Source organism: Cervus elaphus, chromosome 19, assembly GCF_910594005.1.
Source record: "Cervus elaphus chromosome 19, mCerEla1.1, whole genome shotgun sequence".
In the NCBI taxonomy this organism is placed as follows: Eukaryota; Metazoa; Chordata; class Mammalia; order Artiodactyla; family Cervidae; genus Cervus; species Cervus elaphus.
The window spans coordinates 49,702,329-49,719,228 of record NC_057833.1 but is presented as its reverse complement, the minus strand read 5'-3'; the positions used below and the strand labels follow the sequence as shown (position 1 = coordinate 49,719,228).

The 16,900-nt window shown below is 42.4% G+C and overlaps 1 protein-coding gene across 16 annotated transcripts in view; it reads left to right on the top strand.

Moving 5' to 3' along the window:
• KALRN (kalirin RhoGEF kinase) overlaps nucleotides 1-16,900 on the top strand; it is a 673,187-nt gene that overhangs the window by 460,655 nt on the left and 195,632 nt on the right. For all 16 annotated transcript variants that reach the window (XM_043875040.1, XM_043875043.1, XM_043875038.1 and 13 more), the window contains exons 31-33: nucleotides 47-148; nucleotides 1,460-1,602; nucleotides 4,595-4,697. In XM_043875040.1, the coding sequence (XP_043730975.1) occupies nucleotides 47-148; nucleotides 1,460-1,602; nucleotides 4,595-4,697 (348 nt within the window). The remainder of the gene's footprint in view (nucleotides 1-46; nucleotides 149-1,459; nucleotides 1,603-4,594; nucleotides 4,698-16,900) is intronic.

The following is a 16,900-nucleotide window of genomic DNA, read 5'->3' as shown; positions in this document are numbered from 1 at the left end:
ACCGCCCTCCCCTTCCCCGCCTCTCACAGGCATTTCCTGTCTACAGACCTCAGAGCTGGGTGTGACCGAACACGTAGAGGGCGATCCCTGCAAATTCGCCTTGTGGTCTGGGCGCACCCCATCCTCAGACAATAAAACAGTGCTGAAAGTAAGTATTGCTTTCTGCTGGGCACAAGACCAGGGTTGGGGGTAACCAAAGGGGGCTTAGAGGGATGTGGGCAGGATATGCCTAAAATCTGGGGTCTCTGGGCTTCCCTCAGGAGGGCAGCCTCATATGGGTGTTCAGACATAAATTCTACCATGGAAGTAGCCTGAAATCTCAAAGACTACTGGTCTGTAAGTCCAGGCACTTGTTGGAGCGTGGAGGGAAGAAGGCAAGGACTGGCCTTAGCGGGGCCCACTTAAATATGTTCTGTCCATATGGCCACTTCAAGTGGCAAGGATGACAACTGAACTTTGGCAAAAGTCACCTTGTTTAATGCTCCACATTCATTCAACATTTCTTTCCTGGACACCTTCCGCGTATAAGGTATTCTGCTCTATGGAGGATGACTGTGTATGAGATATAGACCCTTACATTCTAGAAACTCTAGTGAATCCTACGAGCCTGGGAACTCTGCCGATTGAGAGGGGTGTTGAGAAGGGTCCTTAAGGAGTCCCCTCAGCTCCCCAGAGTACCCATAACCGGGGAACTAAGTCAGCCCTTGTGGTCATGCTAGTGAGGACAGATCCTGCATGTGGTGCACCTAGCAGTCGTATGCTTCTCGGGGAAGTGCCCATCACCAAGGAAGAAATGGGCCAGCCCTGACCAAGCTTCACACTTGTTCACTCTGAGTTGTCAGCATAGCTGCTGCCTGACATGAGAAAGAAGTACCTGAACAGACTTCCATGAAGACAAATGGGATATTCAGGGAGTGATAGCAGTGCCTTCAATTTACAGGTTTACTAGGCTAAAACCTGGGACTGACTCAATCAGTACAAGACTATGTAGTCATATGGGTGTTGGACTTATATCCAGGTTAGATATAAGTATATTCAAGTTAGACCAGTATATCCAGGTCCACATATCCATTTGGTAAATGGCTGCTGCCTCCAAACACCCCCTTATTGCCCCTTCTGTATTCTCCAGACCTCCCCAGAATCCAGTAACTGAAGGGTTAATCCTTGGTCCAGCAGGGGCAGATATTGCTGTTGGTCAGTGCCTCCAAAGTTATTAAATACTTTGAAAATGACCCTGTAGAAGTTTGCATTGAATCTTGAGGTCAGAGCCCTGTTCAAGGAGTTGGAAAAGCATGTCTGTGGGATTGAAGTCACAAGTATAAAACCAGAGAAATAAACCCCTCCAACATTTGGTATCCTTGACCAATGATGGATTAAGCCTGCAAGAGAAGGGTTGAGAACTGTTTCAGTGGACTGAAGGGAAATGAGGTTCTTGCTGTCTCTCCCTGTGGCACTCCAGGCCTCCAACATAGAAACCAAGCAGGAGTGGATCAAGAACATTCGAGAGGTGATTCAAGAAAGGATCATTCACCTGAAAGGAGCTTTGAAGGAGCCAATTCAGCTCCCCAAAACACCAGCCAAACAGAGGAACAATAGTAAGAGGTAACCAGGGTCTCTGCCCCCAGCACAGCTTCACAGGCTTCAGGGAGCGGGGGTGGGGTGAGCCTTTGCTTCTGTGGGGGTGGTGCACCCCTCTCTGTGACACCCCACTGAATTCTACCTAAGAGGAGTCACCTACTCTTTAAGCACCTTACCCATCACTGTCAATTATACTCAGCAAAGCTTCAGTGAGCACCTGTCCTCTAAATAGACACTGTGCTGGGTGCCCCAGGAATATAAAAGGGGCACTCAAGAACCATCTGACAGCCATGTCTCACACATGGGATAATTAAACAAGAAGAGCCAGGACCACCGGTAGGGACAGGAAATGCTGCAGGCATCAAGGAGAGAGGACTTGTGATGGGCACTAGAGTGAAGTGTAATGGGGAAGGCTTTGGGAGGGAGGTGGCTAAGGGGAGGGCTCTCTGGACTGGCTAGACAGCCAAAGGACCGTGATAGGCAGGGGTACGGTGTTACTGCAGCTCTTACTCTACACCCCCACCCCTGCCAAGTCCTCACCTTCTTTCATTTGAGGTAAGCATTGTAATTGGGCAGAAGATGACTGTTTTTTTTAATATCTTCATCTCTCTGGGTCCTTCTGAATCCCAGTTTTCCCTATACCAGTGGGTGACTGCTTAAGTATTTCTTTCTCAAGTCTCCTTGTGACAGTCACTTACATGACTCTTTGGAGGACACTTTAAAAGAAAGCATAGAAGAACTTCATGTCAGTTTTGGAAAACTCAAAAAAAAAACTAAAAACAGAGTTCTGGAGGTTATGGATGTTGGTGATAACAGGCTGTCCTCTCCTCTCCTATTCATGAATAAATTCAGAAGATTTAGTTGACCCTTTGGTACCAGCCAGCATACATAGGCCAGGGAGCCACCAAGGGAGGTGGTAGTCAAAAGAAGGGTATGGCTAAGGTAGAGAGAGATTCCCCCAGGGGCAGGAGCCCCAGGACATGCATGGCCAGGATAAGGCCCCTTCTAGGTGCTGAAAGAACAGTTATGACTGTGGTGGGGAGGGGTTATTTTCATTTCAGTTACCTCTGTCAGGGTAAGGGGCACAATTAGTTTAGTACTAGAGACAGATCCTTCTGTAGCAAGTCCTTACTTCAATAAAAAAGAGAGAATGAAAAACAGTTATAAGGAACTGAAGGTCCAGGACCTTGATGGGAAAGGATATTCAGGCGAGGTTGCCCAGGGTTACTCTGTGAAAAAGCCCCTTTCTCCTCTAGTAGGAGAATTTGAGCATTTCTAGAGCATGGGATGGACATACCTTGGAAATGCCTCATGCCTTTCTTTGGTCGTTGTCAGGTGATGAGATAGTGAGAAACCTTAGTGGACTCTGCAGAGAACAGCCAGGCATTGTGTTATTTCACTAGCTTGGCTCCCTGTATATGGGGACAGAGTTTACAGAGCGATGGGTTGGCTTGGGGAATACTATGTACCCTCCTGGCTAGGGTCCTCACCTCCCCCAGAACTAGCTTCATCTGGAGTGGACCAGAAGGTCCTGCAATGGGCCAGAATAGTAGGAAGCAGAAAGTACAGCCAGTTTGGAACTATCTACAAATGGTGGGGAGCAGTGTTCCAGATATCTAAAATAACAGATGATCTAAATGTCCTTTATTTTTGGTTTTGAAATGCATCATATTTTTTTTACAGCAGATTTTCCTTCCTACGAACGTGTGGCTTATATTATTAAAATAAGTTGGCATTTCCCAAGCCCACAAATTGTGGTGAGAGAACAGTTGACTTAGAATTATTCTGGGTGGGAGAAACTTTTTATGATTAGCACTCTCTGTGTATGTACATATGCATCACATGTATGCACACACATGCACACACATGTCCATGTACTCCCACACTCTAGATTGTAATTGTGTGGACTTTGATGAGACAGCTTCAATAAATGTTGCCCGTGGAGTAGCAGTGAGTTCCCATTTCCCCTAAGGCCATATTTTTCCAGGGGTATGACTTTCACATAGATCCCTGTAGGAAGTGCTGTCATTTCCTGTGCCGATTTATCCAACCCCTGGCCCACACCTCCAGTTTTTCCTGACTTGGACCCTTTGGCTTTCACCAGTTGCCAGATATCTAATCCCCCTTGGCCCAGCCTTTCTATTCAGTATAGGATTGGGACCCAGTTGTAAAGCAGGAGAGTTGAGGGAGCATGTGAATGAAATAGCTGTATGGTCCAGGGGCCTAGGAGGGGGTCCAAAGGCCAGGAGTATACTCGGGAGACTGTCCTGTCAGACACTCAGGAACACAGCTGTCTTCAGAGCTGCTGCAGAATCTCTGACTGTCCTCTTATCTTTGAGAAGATGCCTTGGCTTTCTATGTTAATAAGAAGTCATCATAAATAAGCATGCGATCAATAAGACACACCAAAATGAAGGCAATAAACTCTTCCTCCAGATGCAGCAGTTGAGGGTCCAACATAAGGACCTTCCCAAGGATCATCTCCCCTGGAGAAAATATCCCACCCAATTTTCTTGAGCAAGAGAAGCACAGGTCAAAATAATTCTTCTCAGTTCTGTTCTCTTTATAAGCCAGCTGTAAACCACCCCTATCCTGTTATAGCATGCATAAAATCTATTTGAATGCCCTGAACCCTGGGATTGTTGCAGATGACCCAGACAGTTGGAGAGAAGCCTAGGTTCTAAGCAGGACTTGCTTCTTCCTACTGCCTATTATAAACCCATTCCTAGTGAAAATAAATAAATAGCTGCCCCCTCTGTACCATGGGCCAGAAGAGTTATAGAGGATCATTTTGTGTTCAGTTATCAACATAGTGATTATGTATTTGCTAAGCACAAGAAGTGACATCATTGAAATCACATGGGACTGCTTCCTTTAGTGGGATAATTTTAGATAAATCCCTGCTAAAAAGTGCTAAGGCTCTGCTCTGCCAGACCAGCTGGAAATCCTTGTGTGCTCTAAACCCACAGTTGTTCCCCCCACCCCCACCCCTGTTGTTTTTCTCTTCTTCCTGCAGGGATGGAGTGGAGGATGTTGACAGCCAGGGGGATGGGAGCAGCCAGCCAGACACGATCTCCATTGCCTCTAGGACCTCCCAGAACACAGTGGACAGTGACAAGGTAGGACAGTGCCCCAACCTTCCTTCCCCCAAGACTTCTTATTGGCTTAACCACTCCTGGAGAATTACCCATAGAGGAATTTCTCCCATGGTGGAGCCTGACCTCAGTAGCCAGTGGTCTTTGTGATGGCCAAAGGGGAAAGAGCTGGAGGGCTGGAGGAGATATGTTACAGCGTGGAGATCTTGTCTGAGGGGACAGAAGATTGAGGGGGCCAGCCAGACCTCTCATGTCATGAAAGTTTATTAGTACTGGTGAGAGTGAAGAGCAAGTCTGGGTTTCCTCTCCTGAAATGCCCCAGTGGCACTTATTAGGCTGTGCTTTCTGGGAGGCTGGAACTCAGGAAGCTGAGGCTGAGATAGTTTCCAGAGACCTTAGTGGCTGTGACTGGCTCATCCCTAAGTTAGACCAAGACCAGTGACTTTGGAAATGGACACAAAGATGCCAGCTGGAAAGGGCCTCCTGTCCGAAGGTGCTCTGGTGAAAATGATGCCCTTCTCTGGCCAGAGTACTAGGGCTCAGTTCCTGAGGGGCAGAGGACCAGGAAGTGATGTTTGAAGCAATGTGGAGGATGTAGTTGTCTCAGGAGAAAACCTGGTCACTTGCTCTCTTACGTTTTGGAGCAAGTAAGTAAAAGGAACTCTGATGAGGAGCCAAAGAAAGGAGAATGTAGCAGAGACTCGGAGTGTTTGCTCAAGCCTCAGGAGGAGTTCAGCAGTCTGAATGTGCATCAGGAGCAGGGGAAGGTTCTGTCTCTGACCCTTCTCTCATCTGTTTACCTCAAGGTCAAAAGAGTATGAGATGATCCTTTTCTGAATACTAGGGATTTTATTAATAAAGGTAGGGGTTTTCAAAGGCCAATTGACCCAAGTTTCTAGACTGAGTATTTTGGCCTTAGTCTTCCAGCCTCAGGCAACATGCTATGTCCTGACTTCATTTTAGTTTTCTAAGTTAGGGGCCTTTTTTTTTTTTTTTTAAGATAATCTGCATTCATTAGGATTTTTCCAAAAATTTTTTTCTTCCTGGAAACTTCCTAAGATCATGGTGCAAAATCATGCTCTAGACTAGTGTTCAAGGACATGCAGGGTAATCAACTCTATTTGACATCCTGCTTTCATTTTTGACTATCAGAGTATATGGAAAATTGGATTTTTCTACTTGTTAAATATACAAAGAAAACTATTTCTGTACTTCCCTTTCTCTTCTGATTGTTTGTTTAGAAATATAACCTAGAGAATCCTATAAATGAAAGTATTTATTTTTAAGTAGTCAGTGGGTGGTAAGTGAAGTTCATGTTTCCCATGTTAGTTCCGTGGTCATGGTCCAGGGGATGCCTCCCTTCAGGCTGCTACTTTGTCTTCCCCATGGACCTTAGACACCTCGGACAGAGACAGTTGTCTTAGGAAGGCTCAACTCCAGCCTTTCCTTGTCTTCTAGCGGAATGATTGCGGTTAGAGTAGACCACTTCTGACAGCAGCCGTTTCTTTATTAATGAGGGACCCTGGTACTTACACATTATTCACAAGTGAGGAAACTGATGCCAGAAAATCTGAGTGACTCACCTAAGAAAATCCTAGCAGTGAGTAGAAAAGCAGAAACCAGAACCCAGGTCTCCCTGATTCACTGTCATGTTTTCCCCTCACTCTAAAAGTCAAAGCTTTGAGCTCCCAGTGCTAAGATGAACTCAGCTAGTGGGACCTTCTGCACATTCTACAAAAATTCAAGTCACATACTCGTGAAAAAGCACCCACCACGTGCCAAGCTCTGTGCTGGATACTGTAGAGACATTGTGGGCTCTTTGTTGAGTGTGAATCCTTATTTGTGTAATTTTCGTTTCATGTATGTCTCTATAGCCAGGCTCTTAAGCCCTGATGAGGGCAGGGGTTATGTCTGTCTGTTTCACGGCTGTCCCCTCAGCATGTAGCACACAGGGATGCTCAGGAAGTACTTGGGGAATGAACAGAGCAGGCAGGGCACTCTAGCACAAAGAAGAAGCTAAAACAGGTGGTCTGAAAGCAGCCAAACATACAAATAGTGTATTTATAAATATGCTAAAGAAACCTAGAAGTTTCCTTACTTCAAGCAAAAAGCTTTGGTCAGCTGGAGGACTTGTCAACTCCCGGTTACCTTCTCAGCCTTTGGGAAATATGAGCAGTAGGTTGGAAGATGGAGAGAGAGTCTGTGTTCCGACACGAAATCTGGAAAATCACTTAGAAAGAGTCAAATAAAGGGAGGGCCTGTCTGCGACCATGCACTGTGATTAGAATGTTCTTACTCTTCTAACACTAAGCAGTGAGATTGGGACAGCCATGTGTCCCCTTGACCTGCACTGCCCTTCATCAGAGAAACTATTTATTGGTATCTTTGAATTCATAGATGTTATCAACAGTGTTAAATTTTCCCCCTAACTATACCACAAGACCTAGAAACTAGTCTTCATTGGTTTCCAAGGAGTCAGCTGAATAGACTCTGAAGAAGAGAAAGAGAAAATGGATTAATTCAGGTAGGCTGAGTCATATTCAACAGGAGGGCAGGCAAGGTGACTGTGGGGAAGGGATGAGGCAGAGATACCTCACAGAAATCAGGGTTATTTTAACGGTGAGTTTCTAGAAAAGCCCCAGTCTTTTTCTTCTAATCCAGAGGAATGAGAATAGTAGAACTGTAGGCTGGATAGATGGTAAACATAACCATCAAAGGGCCAGGACGGATGGCCTTCAAGAACTGTGGGACCCTAAGACACCTCTGCAATCACTTTATGTGTCCTTTGTATGTTGGGTAGGGTGGAAGGAGTTTGGACGCACTTGGGTTCAAATTCCAGCTCTGACACTTGCCCTTTGTGTCACGTTGCATGAGTTATTGCACCTTAATCTCCCAATCTATAAAACAAAGATAATACCCATCTCACAGAGTCTTTGGGAAGGTTAAGTAAAATATATTTAGTTGTTACCTATTAGATACTCAGTAAAGGTTAACTTTTTATCTTTATTAGAAAGGAAATAGAAATCTAGATACTGTGAATAAGAGTAGTTGATTATTTAGCAGATTAAAGATCTTTGGAAGTTCTTGAATAGAGTTCTGCCCTCCAGGTCCATGGTTCATTAAATATCAAAAAGTTTTTTCAATGTTAGAACTAAAGGGACATGGCTTCAGTTTGCTTGTCTATAAATAGAACAACTTTACTCCACTTTCCATTGCTAGGCCTTAGAATCTAAAATAAACCAAGAGCCAATGCTGTCTAGTGGATTATCTAATGGGTTATGATCCATTATTCTCAGGTATTTCATTTGAATCCTCAAATTGTATCACCTTTGGCCAGTGGTAATCCCTAAAGCTTTAGATATTTGAAGACAGTTGACTTGTCTTTCTATTAATCTTCTTTTTTAGAAGTTCTCAGTTTCCCCATCTATTGTTTGTATTAATATATTTTCAGACCTTTCCATATCCTGGTTGCCTTCCTCGGATTTACTCTAATATATAATGATCTATATAAAATGGGGCCTCCAGAGTGACATATAGTACATTAGATGTGAACTAACCGATGCAAATTCAGCTTCTTGTTCTAGAGCAACTATGCCTGCCCTCCTCCCTAAGATGTTTTACCCTGTATAGTAGGATGTACAATGCTGACTCATGAAATCTCCTTGCCTGTTTTTGTGGCCTGCTCTTAGTTGGGCAGGTGACTTAGTAACCTGAGTGTTGGACTATTTAATATCTATTAGATGTTCTCTTGTTTAATTCCATCCATATTCCAGCATGTTTGGAATATAGAATTATTCTGCCCAGTGTATCAGATGCATTCCCCAGCATTATTGGATAAACATACTTTTTGTGACTTGATCCAAATGCTGGCTATAGAGCGAAGACTGAGAACAGAAGACCAACAAAAGACCAACACCTGGCCCTTCTTCACTTCCCACTCAGGTTTTGAAACTTGGGTCTATCCTTATCTGACTCTTCTTTTTAGGAAAGGGAACACCTCCATTTTCCTCTATAACAGAGAAGCTGGAATTGCTTGTGGTATGTCCTCCCTTGATGAGGAATCACTCTAGTATTCTTAATTCTGCATTAAATTCTGACAAAGCTAACATGGATGCCTCAGTAAATGATATGAATAGTTTTCCCCAAAGTTGTTTTTGTTCAGCTCTCAAATGGGTCTGCATAATTAGGTTCTACTTTATCCTTGTCCCGTGTTAAAGTGTCATTTCCCTGAAGACAAATGGATGTGCTTACTTTGTCCATAGAGCTCTGGGTCTGAGCCGCTTCCTATTCTGTCCAGAATATGCTCATGTTACTCTGGACATGACTATAAGACCCTTTTGCTTATATAAGTATTAGGTGATAGAGGTTTGCAACCATATTTCAGGGAAATCCAGAATCATAGAATTCTAGTCAAGCAAGGCTGAGTAATAAGGTAGTAGCAAAGAAGTGTCTTGTCATTGAACAAGATGGGTATCTGCCAAATAATTACCAACTAATGGTACAGAAGTAGCCAGCTGGGCAGTGACAGTCTCTATACATGTATATGTTGTTTAGACTAGGCATGCCAGAGATACTCATTAAGTGCTTATTGAATTGAACATTACAAACCCCTCCTAGGAAGGGTGCTCTCCATCCAAAATTCGCTGTGAATTTCTAGACATGTTCAGGCTGGCTGGAGACAGGAAATTGAGCTGCAAGTGCTATTCTCTGCAAAAATTATAACAGAAAGACACTGCTGAGACATCCCAGGGCTGACTGGGATGAGGGATTGAATGAGGGATTTCAAAAACAAGCAAATGTGATCTAAGTTACAAGGTGGGCTGATAATGACATTATGTGCTAAAGGGGGACAGGGAAATGCCTAGAGAAGCCTGGAGATTTCAGAATACAACTCAGAAGTGTTTAAACTCTCCACTGTCAAATCAGTGTAATGAGTTATGACCAAAACTTTGTTCTACCATTTGGGAGGAAATGTTCTGTTTAGAGATGGTAAGGGCCTGACTAAGGGGACAAAGGATTCCTACAAGGTCACTCACTGCAGTAACACAATACCACTAACAAGGAGCAGGGCAGCCTGGCTGCAGAAGCCTTCTGGGAAAGAACTTCTTTACTAACGAGCCTCACCTGGTTTATCAGAACCTGGTGATCCTGACACATGTATTCTGGGAGCACAGAACAAGCCACTAGGTGCAAGGGCTGTAGTCAGAGAGGGTCTAGCCCCCACGTTGGTACATTGGTGAGGGCCCAACCCTTGCACTGGCCTGTTTCATCTCTCTTCACTCATGCTCTGTTATGCTCTGCTGTGCTCTCTATTCACGCTCTGCTACATAGCAGGTGTGGATCTCCATGCGAGAGGGCAGCAATGAATGAAACAAGCCCTCCTTTGGCTTGCTTTCCTATATAGGGAGGAAAGGTAAATAACCAGAAAGAGAAAGGATGGCATTCTAGTCTTCTGCTACTAACAAGAGATAAAAAAAGGCTCCTAGGTTTTTCTTGTAAGAAAAAGTGGGCTAATGCTGTAATTGGAAGAACTTGCCTTAAATGTAAGAAGTTCGTTTCCTTGTAGGGATTATTGTTGATAGGGGGAGAGAAAAATAGAATCCCCATTTAAGTGGCCTCATAGGGAAACTTCCATGGTGGTCCAGTGGCTAAGATTCTGTGCTTTTAAAATGGAGGGGGCCAAGGTTCAAGCCCTGGTTGCAGAAGAAGCTCCCACATGCCACAACTGAGAGTTCCCATGCCACAACTAAAGAAAGATCCCAGACAAATAAAATAAACTAATATCTTAAAAAATAAATAAATGGGCTTCTAAGTAGAAAAATTCCCCAGAGAATGAGGCTGGATATAGGGCTTCTTGGGAGGAAGGAAAGCATACTGGTTCCAGTTCCCTAAAAGCAAAATCTGAGACTGGGATTCCTGTGCATGGAATTTATTGGTGCCCCTTCAGGGAAAGGGGCAGGAAACAGGGCCCAGTGTAGAAGGAGCTAAAGCAAATGTGCACGTGACTTCAGCTGGAGTCCAGCTCAGCCTCATCCATCCTGGAGCTGGAGTGTGAATTGCACCCAGAATCTGCCCTACCTTGAGGCAAAGGGCTGGCCTTTTGTGGCAGCTGTGAGCTGTTAGCAGCCATCATGCAAAGAGCTGGGGCAGGAAAGAGGGTCTGAGTGGGCTGCAAAGGCATCTGCTGCTCAGAGGACGAGGATGGCTTGGCGGATCAGGCACGCATTCAGTCCCTGATTGCTTACAGTGGCAGGACCTTGAATGGGTCACTTAATCATTCCATGCCTACGTCTCCAAGTCTGTACAGTGAAGGCAGTGATTTCAGCTTCCTGGGATTTTGAAGGACTAGCCAAGATCCTGTACAAAAGAGGATGTGAAGCAGAGGAGACTGTCCAGGTGACTGTAGGTGACTGGAATTTTAAAGGCCTACAGATCACTGGCTTTTCCCACTAAGGATAAAAACCAAATATCTCTAAATGTGGAGACTCAACAGTGTCAAGACTAATAAAAATCCTATCAGTTCACACACTGTAATATTTTTCACTTAGAAAATTCTTTAAAAAAAAAAATCAAGATGATGCAATACACCAGCAGGATATAACCTGTTATAAAGGGAATAATGTGTTATGAGCCATATCCCTAGATTTTTTTTGTGTGTATAATATACAGAATTTCATGATATATTTGGGTGAATGACCTCTATTTTGTTGCTACTCTTTTAGTTTTATTAGATTAAATAAAATTATAAAAGAAAAACATACTTTTTAAAACTCCTTTATCTGTGTTAATATAGAAGATGTAAATAAATACAGCGATAGCTAATAGAGATATTATAAAATACATTACAGCATATGATTTGGTATTTAAGAGAACACAGAGAGGCCACTGGTACATTTTCTAGTTGGAGAAAGACCATTGTTTCATATTTTTTTTTGGTTGGTTTGTTGGTTTTGTTTGAATTTTCTTTCAGATATAGCTAAATAAGACAGTGTAATACAGGTCTACTAAAAATGTATTCAAAAGAATTTAATGGACAACTCAATGCATACATAAGGAAGTACTTGATCTTAAAAAATAAATGTGTAAAATAATAAAAATACAAAAATAAAGTTATTGATCTTCATTAAGAAACAAACAAAAACGAAAACGATCAAGATGGTTCACCCAAGTTTGAGTCTCCAGAATGAGATTGTGACAGCGTGTGACATTTAGCCGCAGGGCCTGAGCAGGTGACCCACCTCCTGGAGGTAGGTCTAGCCTATTAAATGCACAATGCTAAAAGCTAGAAAGAAAAAATGTAATGGGTCTCCAGGAGAGTCCTCACCACTTCTGTTACTCTGCCCTTTTTCTCAGGGCCCTAAACTGTTTCTTTAGAGGGAGAGGTTTGTGTTGCCTCCCATCTAGTAACCGAGCATTTTCTAACTCTTAAATAAATACCTTTAAAAGATATACAGTTGTACTCCTCCTTTGAGGTGGATACATCTGAAACCTAAACTTAGACTTCATAAATGTTACTGATCATCTAGAAAGCAAATAATCTTGGTAACCCACCATGACTGAGTAGCAGTTTGCAGTACACAGGCAGATCACAGAGCACCGTGCCCACAAATTTCTTGGTTTCCAGTGGTGGTATTGTGCAAATATTTGATCCAGAAATAAGGAAATTGCAAAAGGTGATTTGTCAGTAGATTAGACCTCTGTGTGATAGCTATAGGGCTGGCCAGAGGCCAGATATGACTCCAGGTGAGTCTGGAGTTTGAAAACAGACACTTGGGGAAGAATGGAGCCCAAGATATCCTCTTGCCCTCTGTTTCCATCCTGTTTAAAGGGAACAAGGTGATTTGCACAGAATCACAAAGCCAGTTCATGGCAGACCTCAGATTCTAGCCCAAGTCACTCTCCTGCCTGTTAAATGGAATCAAAAGCATAGTACTTTTGTAGTAACTGATAGTTCAGCTTCTAAAACTTTGTAGCAAAAAGAAACACTATTGTTACTGGCTTCTTTTCCAGCTGTCTCTGTACCTCCCTGCCCAGTCCCAGCAAATCTACAGCAACCCAAAGTAAATTACAAAGTGGTTCTTTAAGTTGTCTCCAGACTGCAAAGGGGAAAGATAACTTATCAAGTGTTAATGCCTACCACAGACTGTTTGATACTAAGTACTTGTGATTCATTGCCTTGGTGGGAGTGCAGTTTTGCCCCAGAGTCTTCAAGCCACTGTAGGCAATTTCCCTTTCGGATTCTGAGAGCTTGGGCAGTAAGCACTGTGGTGAGGCTGATCCCTGCCTCCAAGCGGTGTGGGAGCGTGAGTCTTCAGAACAAGTTCAACCCTGCTGCCACCCAGCACAAACTTAAATTCTATTTGTAAAAAGTTTGGTGGAAGCAGAAAGCAAATTTGAGATCAAGCCAAGATGTTAAAGTGGATTAGCTGGCAACAGTCCAAGGCAAACAAGCCTCAAGTGAGTACACTGCCCGTCGGACACACTGGGGAGAAGGGATACAAGACTGGGAGATGGCACAGGTCGAGGGCAGGGCCAGCTTGGAGATCGGAGGCAGAGAGAGAAGTGGCAGCTCTCAGGGTGAGGGTTTTACTGGATTGTTCTGCACAGACCTCTTGGCATATCATTCGCCCTTTTTCCTTCTGAGTTAAAAAGTTCTTTTAGTGCAGAACAAGATGACTGAATCTACCTTCTTAAAGCTACTGGTAAGAGGGAAACAGGCTTTGGGAAATATTGTTCTTAAAATGTTGTGCTCCTGGGTGACTAGGGGATGATGACACTAGGAGTTCTGATATCTGGAGGCAAGCTCTCCTGGTAGGAGTGAAAGTGAACTCTTAGAAATTTCAAGCAGAAGTCTTGAAATGAAATGAAGATCTAGAGTCAAAGCAGTGAGATTAGAGTGGATGGGGTGGGTGAATGAGGCTTTGAGGTGGTGGTTGTGCTCTAGCTGAACTTCCTTTCCCCATTTGTGCTGTGCTGTCAAATGTGATGTGTTTTCTCCCATAACATGGGAGTCTTGATATAGATAAGCGGATAAATATTACCCTTTTTTGTGATCTTGACCGTAGATTGAAAATGCTTGTGTGGGTTTTACCTGCCTGGAAGCTTAGCTTCACTACCTTACTGCTAATGGCTACTGCCCACCTATCTGTCATGACTAGTGGGATATAGTGGACACAGGATGGGCATAGGAAGATCTTTGCTTTTGTGGCGTTGGGGTGAGATGATATGATCCTGTTGCCAGAAAGCAGAGCCTTGTCTAGAGAAACAAAATGGCCTATCCTTTGTGGTGGCTTGCCACTAGGAAAAAACCCCAAGGATGGGACTTTGGCCCAGGGCAACAAATAGCAAATGCCTGCTGAGAGGAGCAGCCTACTTCTGCTCTGATAGCTCTTCCTATTGAGACAAGTGCTGGAAGATGCATATCTGTGAAGACTAGACCCATTCCATGTGTCCACTCCCTAGTTTCAACCAGACCCTTCCTTCTACTAATCAGTCTTTCTGATCTTCTGTTGCCATATTCCACTCAGATCTGGCCCTGGTTGTATTGGAGTAGTCACTGGCTTGTTCAGAGTTGATACTCAACTTTTCAGCCTCCCCATATTAGAGTTGAGTTTTCTAAGTTCAAAATGTTCATCTCCAATCATCATTATTATTATTATCATTATTAATGCTCTAATTGGTTCTACTTGAAGCTACTAATTGCAGCAACATATAGACATTGGTTAGAAGTTCAGAAGAGCAATTCTAAATCTGCATGGGCCCTGCTGATGCTGGTTATGGGGTGTTGACTGAATGCACCCATATGCATTGCTCTCTGTGTCATATGCAAGGAGTTATACTCCACTCTGAAGTTTATGAAGAAGTAAAAAATAGAAAAGAAAAAAAAAGGCTCTGTGTTTTTCTGTCCCTTTTCTGTCTCCTGCTAGCTGGTTTCCTTTCAGTTGCAGGAATGGGATTTAGAAAGTTTCATTCAAGACTCTTTGCTGTTGCTTACACATAGACTATAGTCTGACTTGGTGAGCAGTAGAGGATGTTAAAAATTCATTACCTTTTCTTTTCCTCATTATCTTGATGCGTGTTATCTTTTAATCTCATTTATTACCTTATCAAGCATTTATTGAGCTCCTACTGTTTGGTAGGTGCTATTCTAGACAAAGAAGTTATGGCAGTGAACAAAACAGACAAAGCACCTAGGTGGCCTGCTTAAACCTTTCTCTTTTGTGTTGATGTGAACCTAAATATAGTCAAATTGGAGATATTTGGAATGCACTGCAACTACATGTGTGTGTATCTGTGACTGACACTATTGCAGCTTTTATTTTAAAAGAATTCAGCAGATCTTTTAAAAAGATAACTTGGGAGTTCTTGAAGGTAGTCCCTCAGTTTTTAGCTTCTTGATTCATAATGATTCCAAACCAGAATGTTAGAATTTCCACCACTATCACCTTTGAGCTGTAGTTGCAGTCAGTAGAGTTTCAGTTAGGGAAGGTTGCCTTCATGGCAGGTAGACATTCCAGACAAAGAGAAAAGATCAGGAAGTAGTCACATAGCCCCCAAATATTACTTCTGTCTCATAAAACAAGAATATCAAAGGAAAATTGTTATTTAAAAAAAGGGAAAACTGCTATAATAACAGGTGAGGAGGAGGAGGAGGAGGAAGGATATGAGGGGATGAGAAGTGGAGAAGAGTTTATTCAAGGAATTTATTTCAAATCGTAGAATCTGAAATCTGTAATACAGAGTCTAACTCATCTCCCCATCCCACTTCACCCTGCAACCCCCCAAAACAAGAACAGTCACAGTTTCTATGCCTCTTTACCCACAAGATATTAAGCACCTTTATTGAATCCATGAAAATGTATTGAAAACTGCTCAAAGAAAAATATTTTAGGCATATGTTCTCTAACATTAGATTTAAAACAGTACTTCTAACGGGGGCATATAAAGTCCAAACCACTGGATTGGTTATGCATTTAGGAGGCAAATAAGTAGCCTGGTGTGCTGCAGTCCATGGGGTCTCAAAAGAGTCGAACACAACTGAGCAACTGAACTGAACTGACTGAAGTAGGCACTACCATTAACTCCTGATCAAGCAGGAAAATCTTTTAACAGAGAAGAATGAAATTAGCTAGAGACAAAAATGGAAAATTATTTCAAATATTTAGGTATACTGAATTTTACTCAACAGAATTTTATTGAGTGTTCACTGATGACCATTTACCATGGAGATTCAGAATATATAAGAACAACCTCTGTCCTTGTCCCAGAGTTTTCTGAGTTCACACCCGCAAGTGTCTTATATATGATGCCAGATATAGTGGCTGTATACATGTTATCTGTATTTATGGAAGGACATGGTTGTACTTAGCACTTCTTTGGTTCCAGTTTTTGTACTTAGCATCAGAGAAACTAGTACAATGAATGTTAGCTGAGATATATACTTACCACAAATATGCTACATTTTTTATTTTTTCTTTTCTTTTTTTCTTTTGCTACATTGTTTTAAACAGAAGTATAGGCACTTTGAACAACAGCCTAGGAACCAGGGAAGCTTTTACACCAGAAGTGAAATTTGAGCTTGACCTTGAAATTTATCTTCCTTCTATTTCTCCTCTTTTGTATCAGTTTTAACTCTAGAATAATTATTCTAATAATGGACAGATTGTAAAAGAGCAATACAACTGATACATCTGTATCAAAAGAAGTATTTTGTTTTGATGTTGAATCAGGCTTTTTTAAAATGACCTGTTAGTTCTGATGGGAACTATCAAAAAGTTCCCTCAGAATTTTTTCCAAAACTTTCTTATACTTCCTCATTATAATCTAATTAAATCTGTTTTTCCTTAAGCACATGTACTCAAAATTTTTTAAAGGAACTTTTGAAGCAGTAATACATACACATGATTTAAAATTTAGGTGTTTTTCTTGCGATATTATTTTAAAATATAAAAGCTCACATTTATTCCTTTTAAAAAATGTCTAAACAAGTAAGCAAACAATAAGTACTGTTTTATACTTTTTTCCTTGTAACAAATCTGGGTAATTTCATAGCAGGACATGTAGAGCTGTGTCATTCTTTTTGATGGCTACACAGTATTCCATTACTTAAGAGGACCATAATTTGTTTAACTAGTCTTCTATCTATGGGTGCCTGGGATGTTCCAATCTTTTACCACTACAAACAGGGCTGTAATCCTTACACAAACATAGTTTTTCACGCTTGTGAG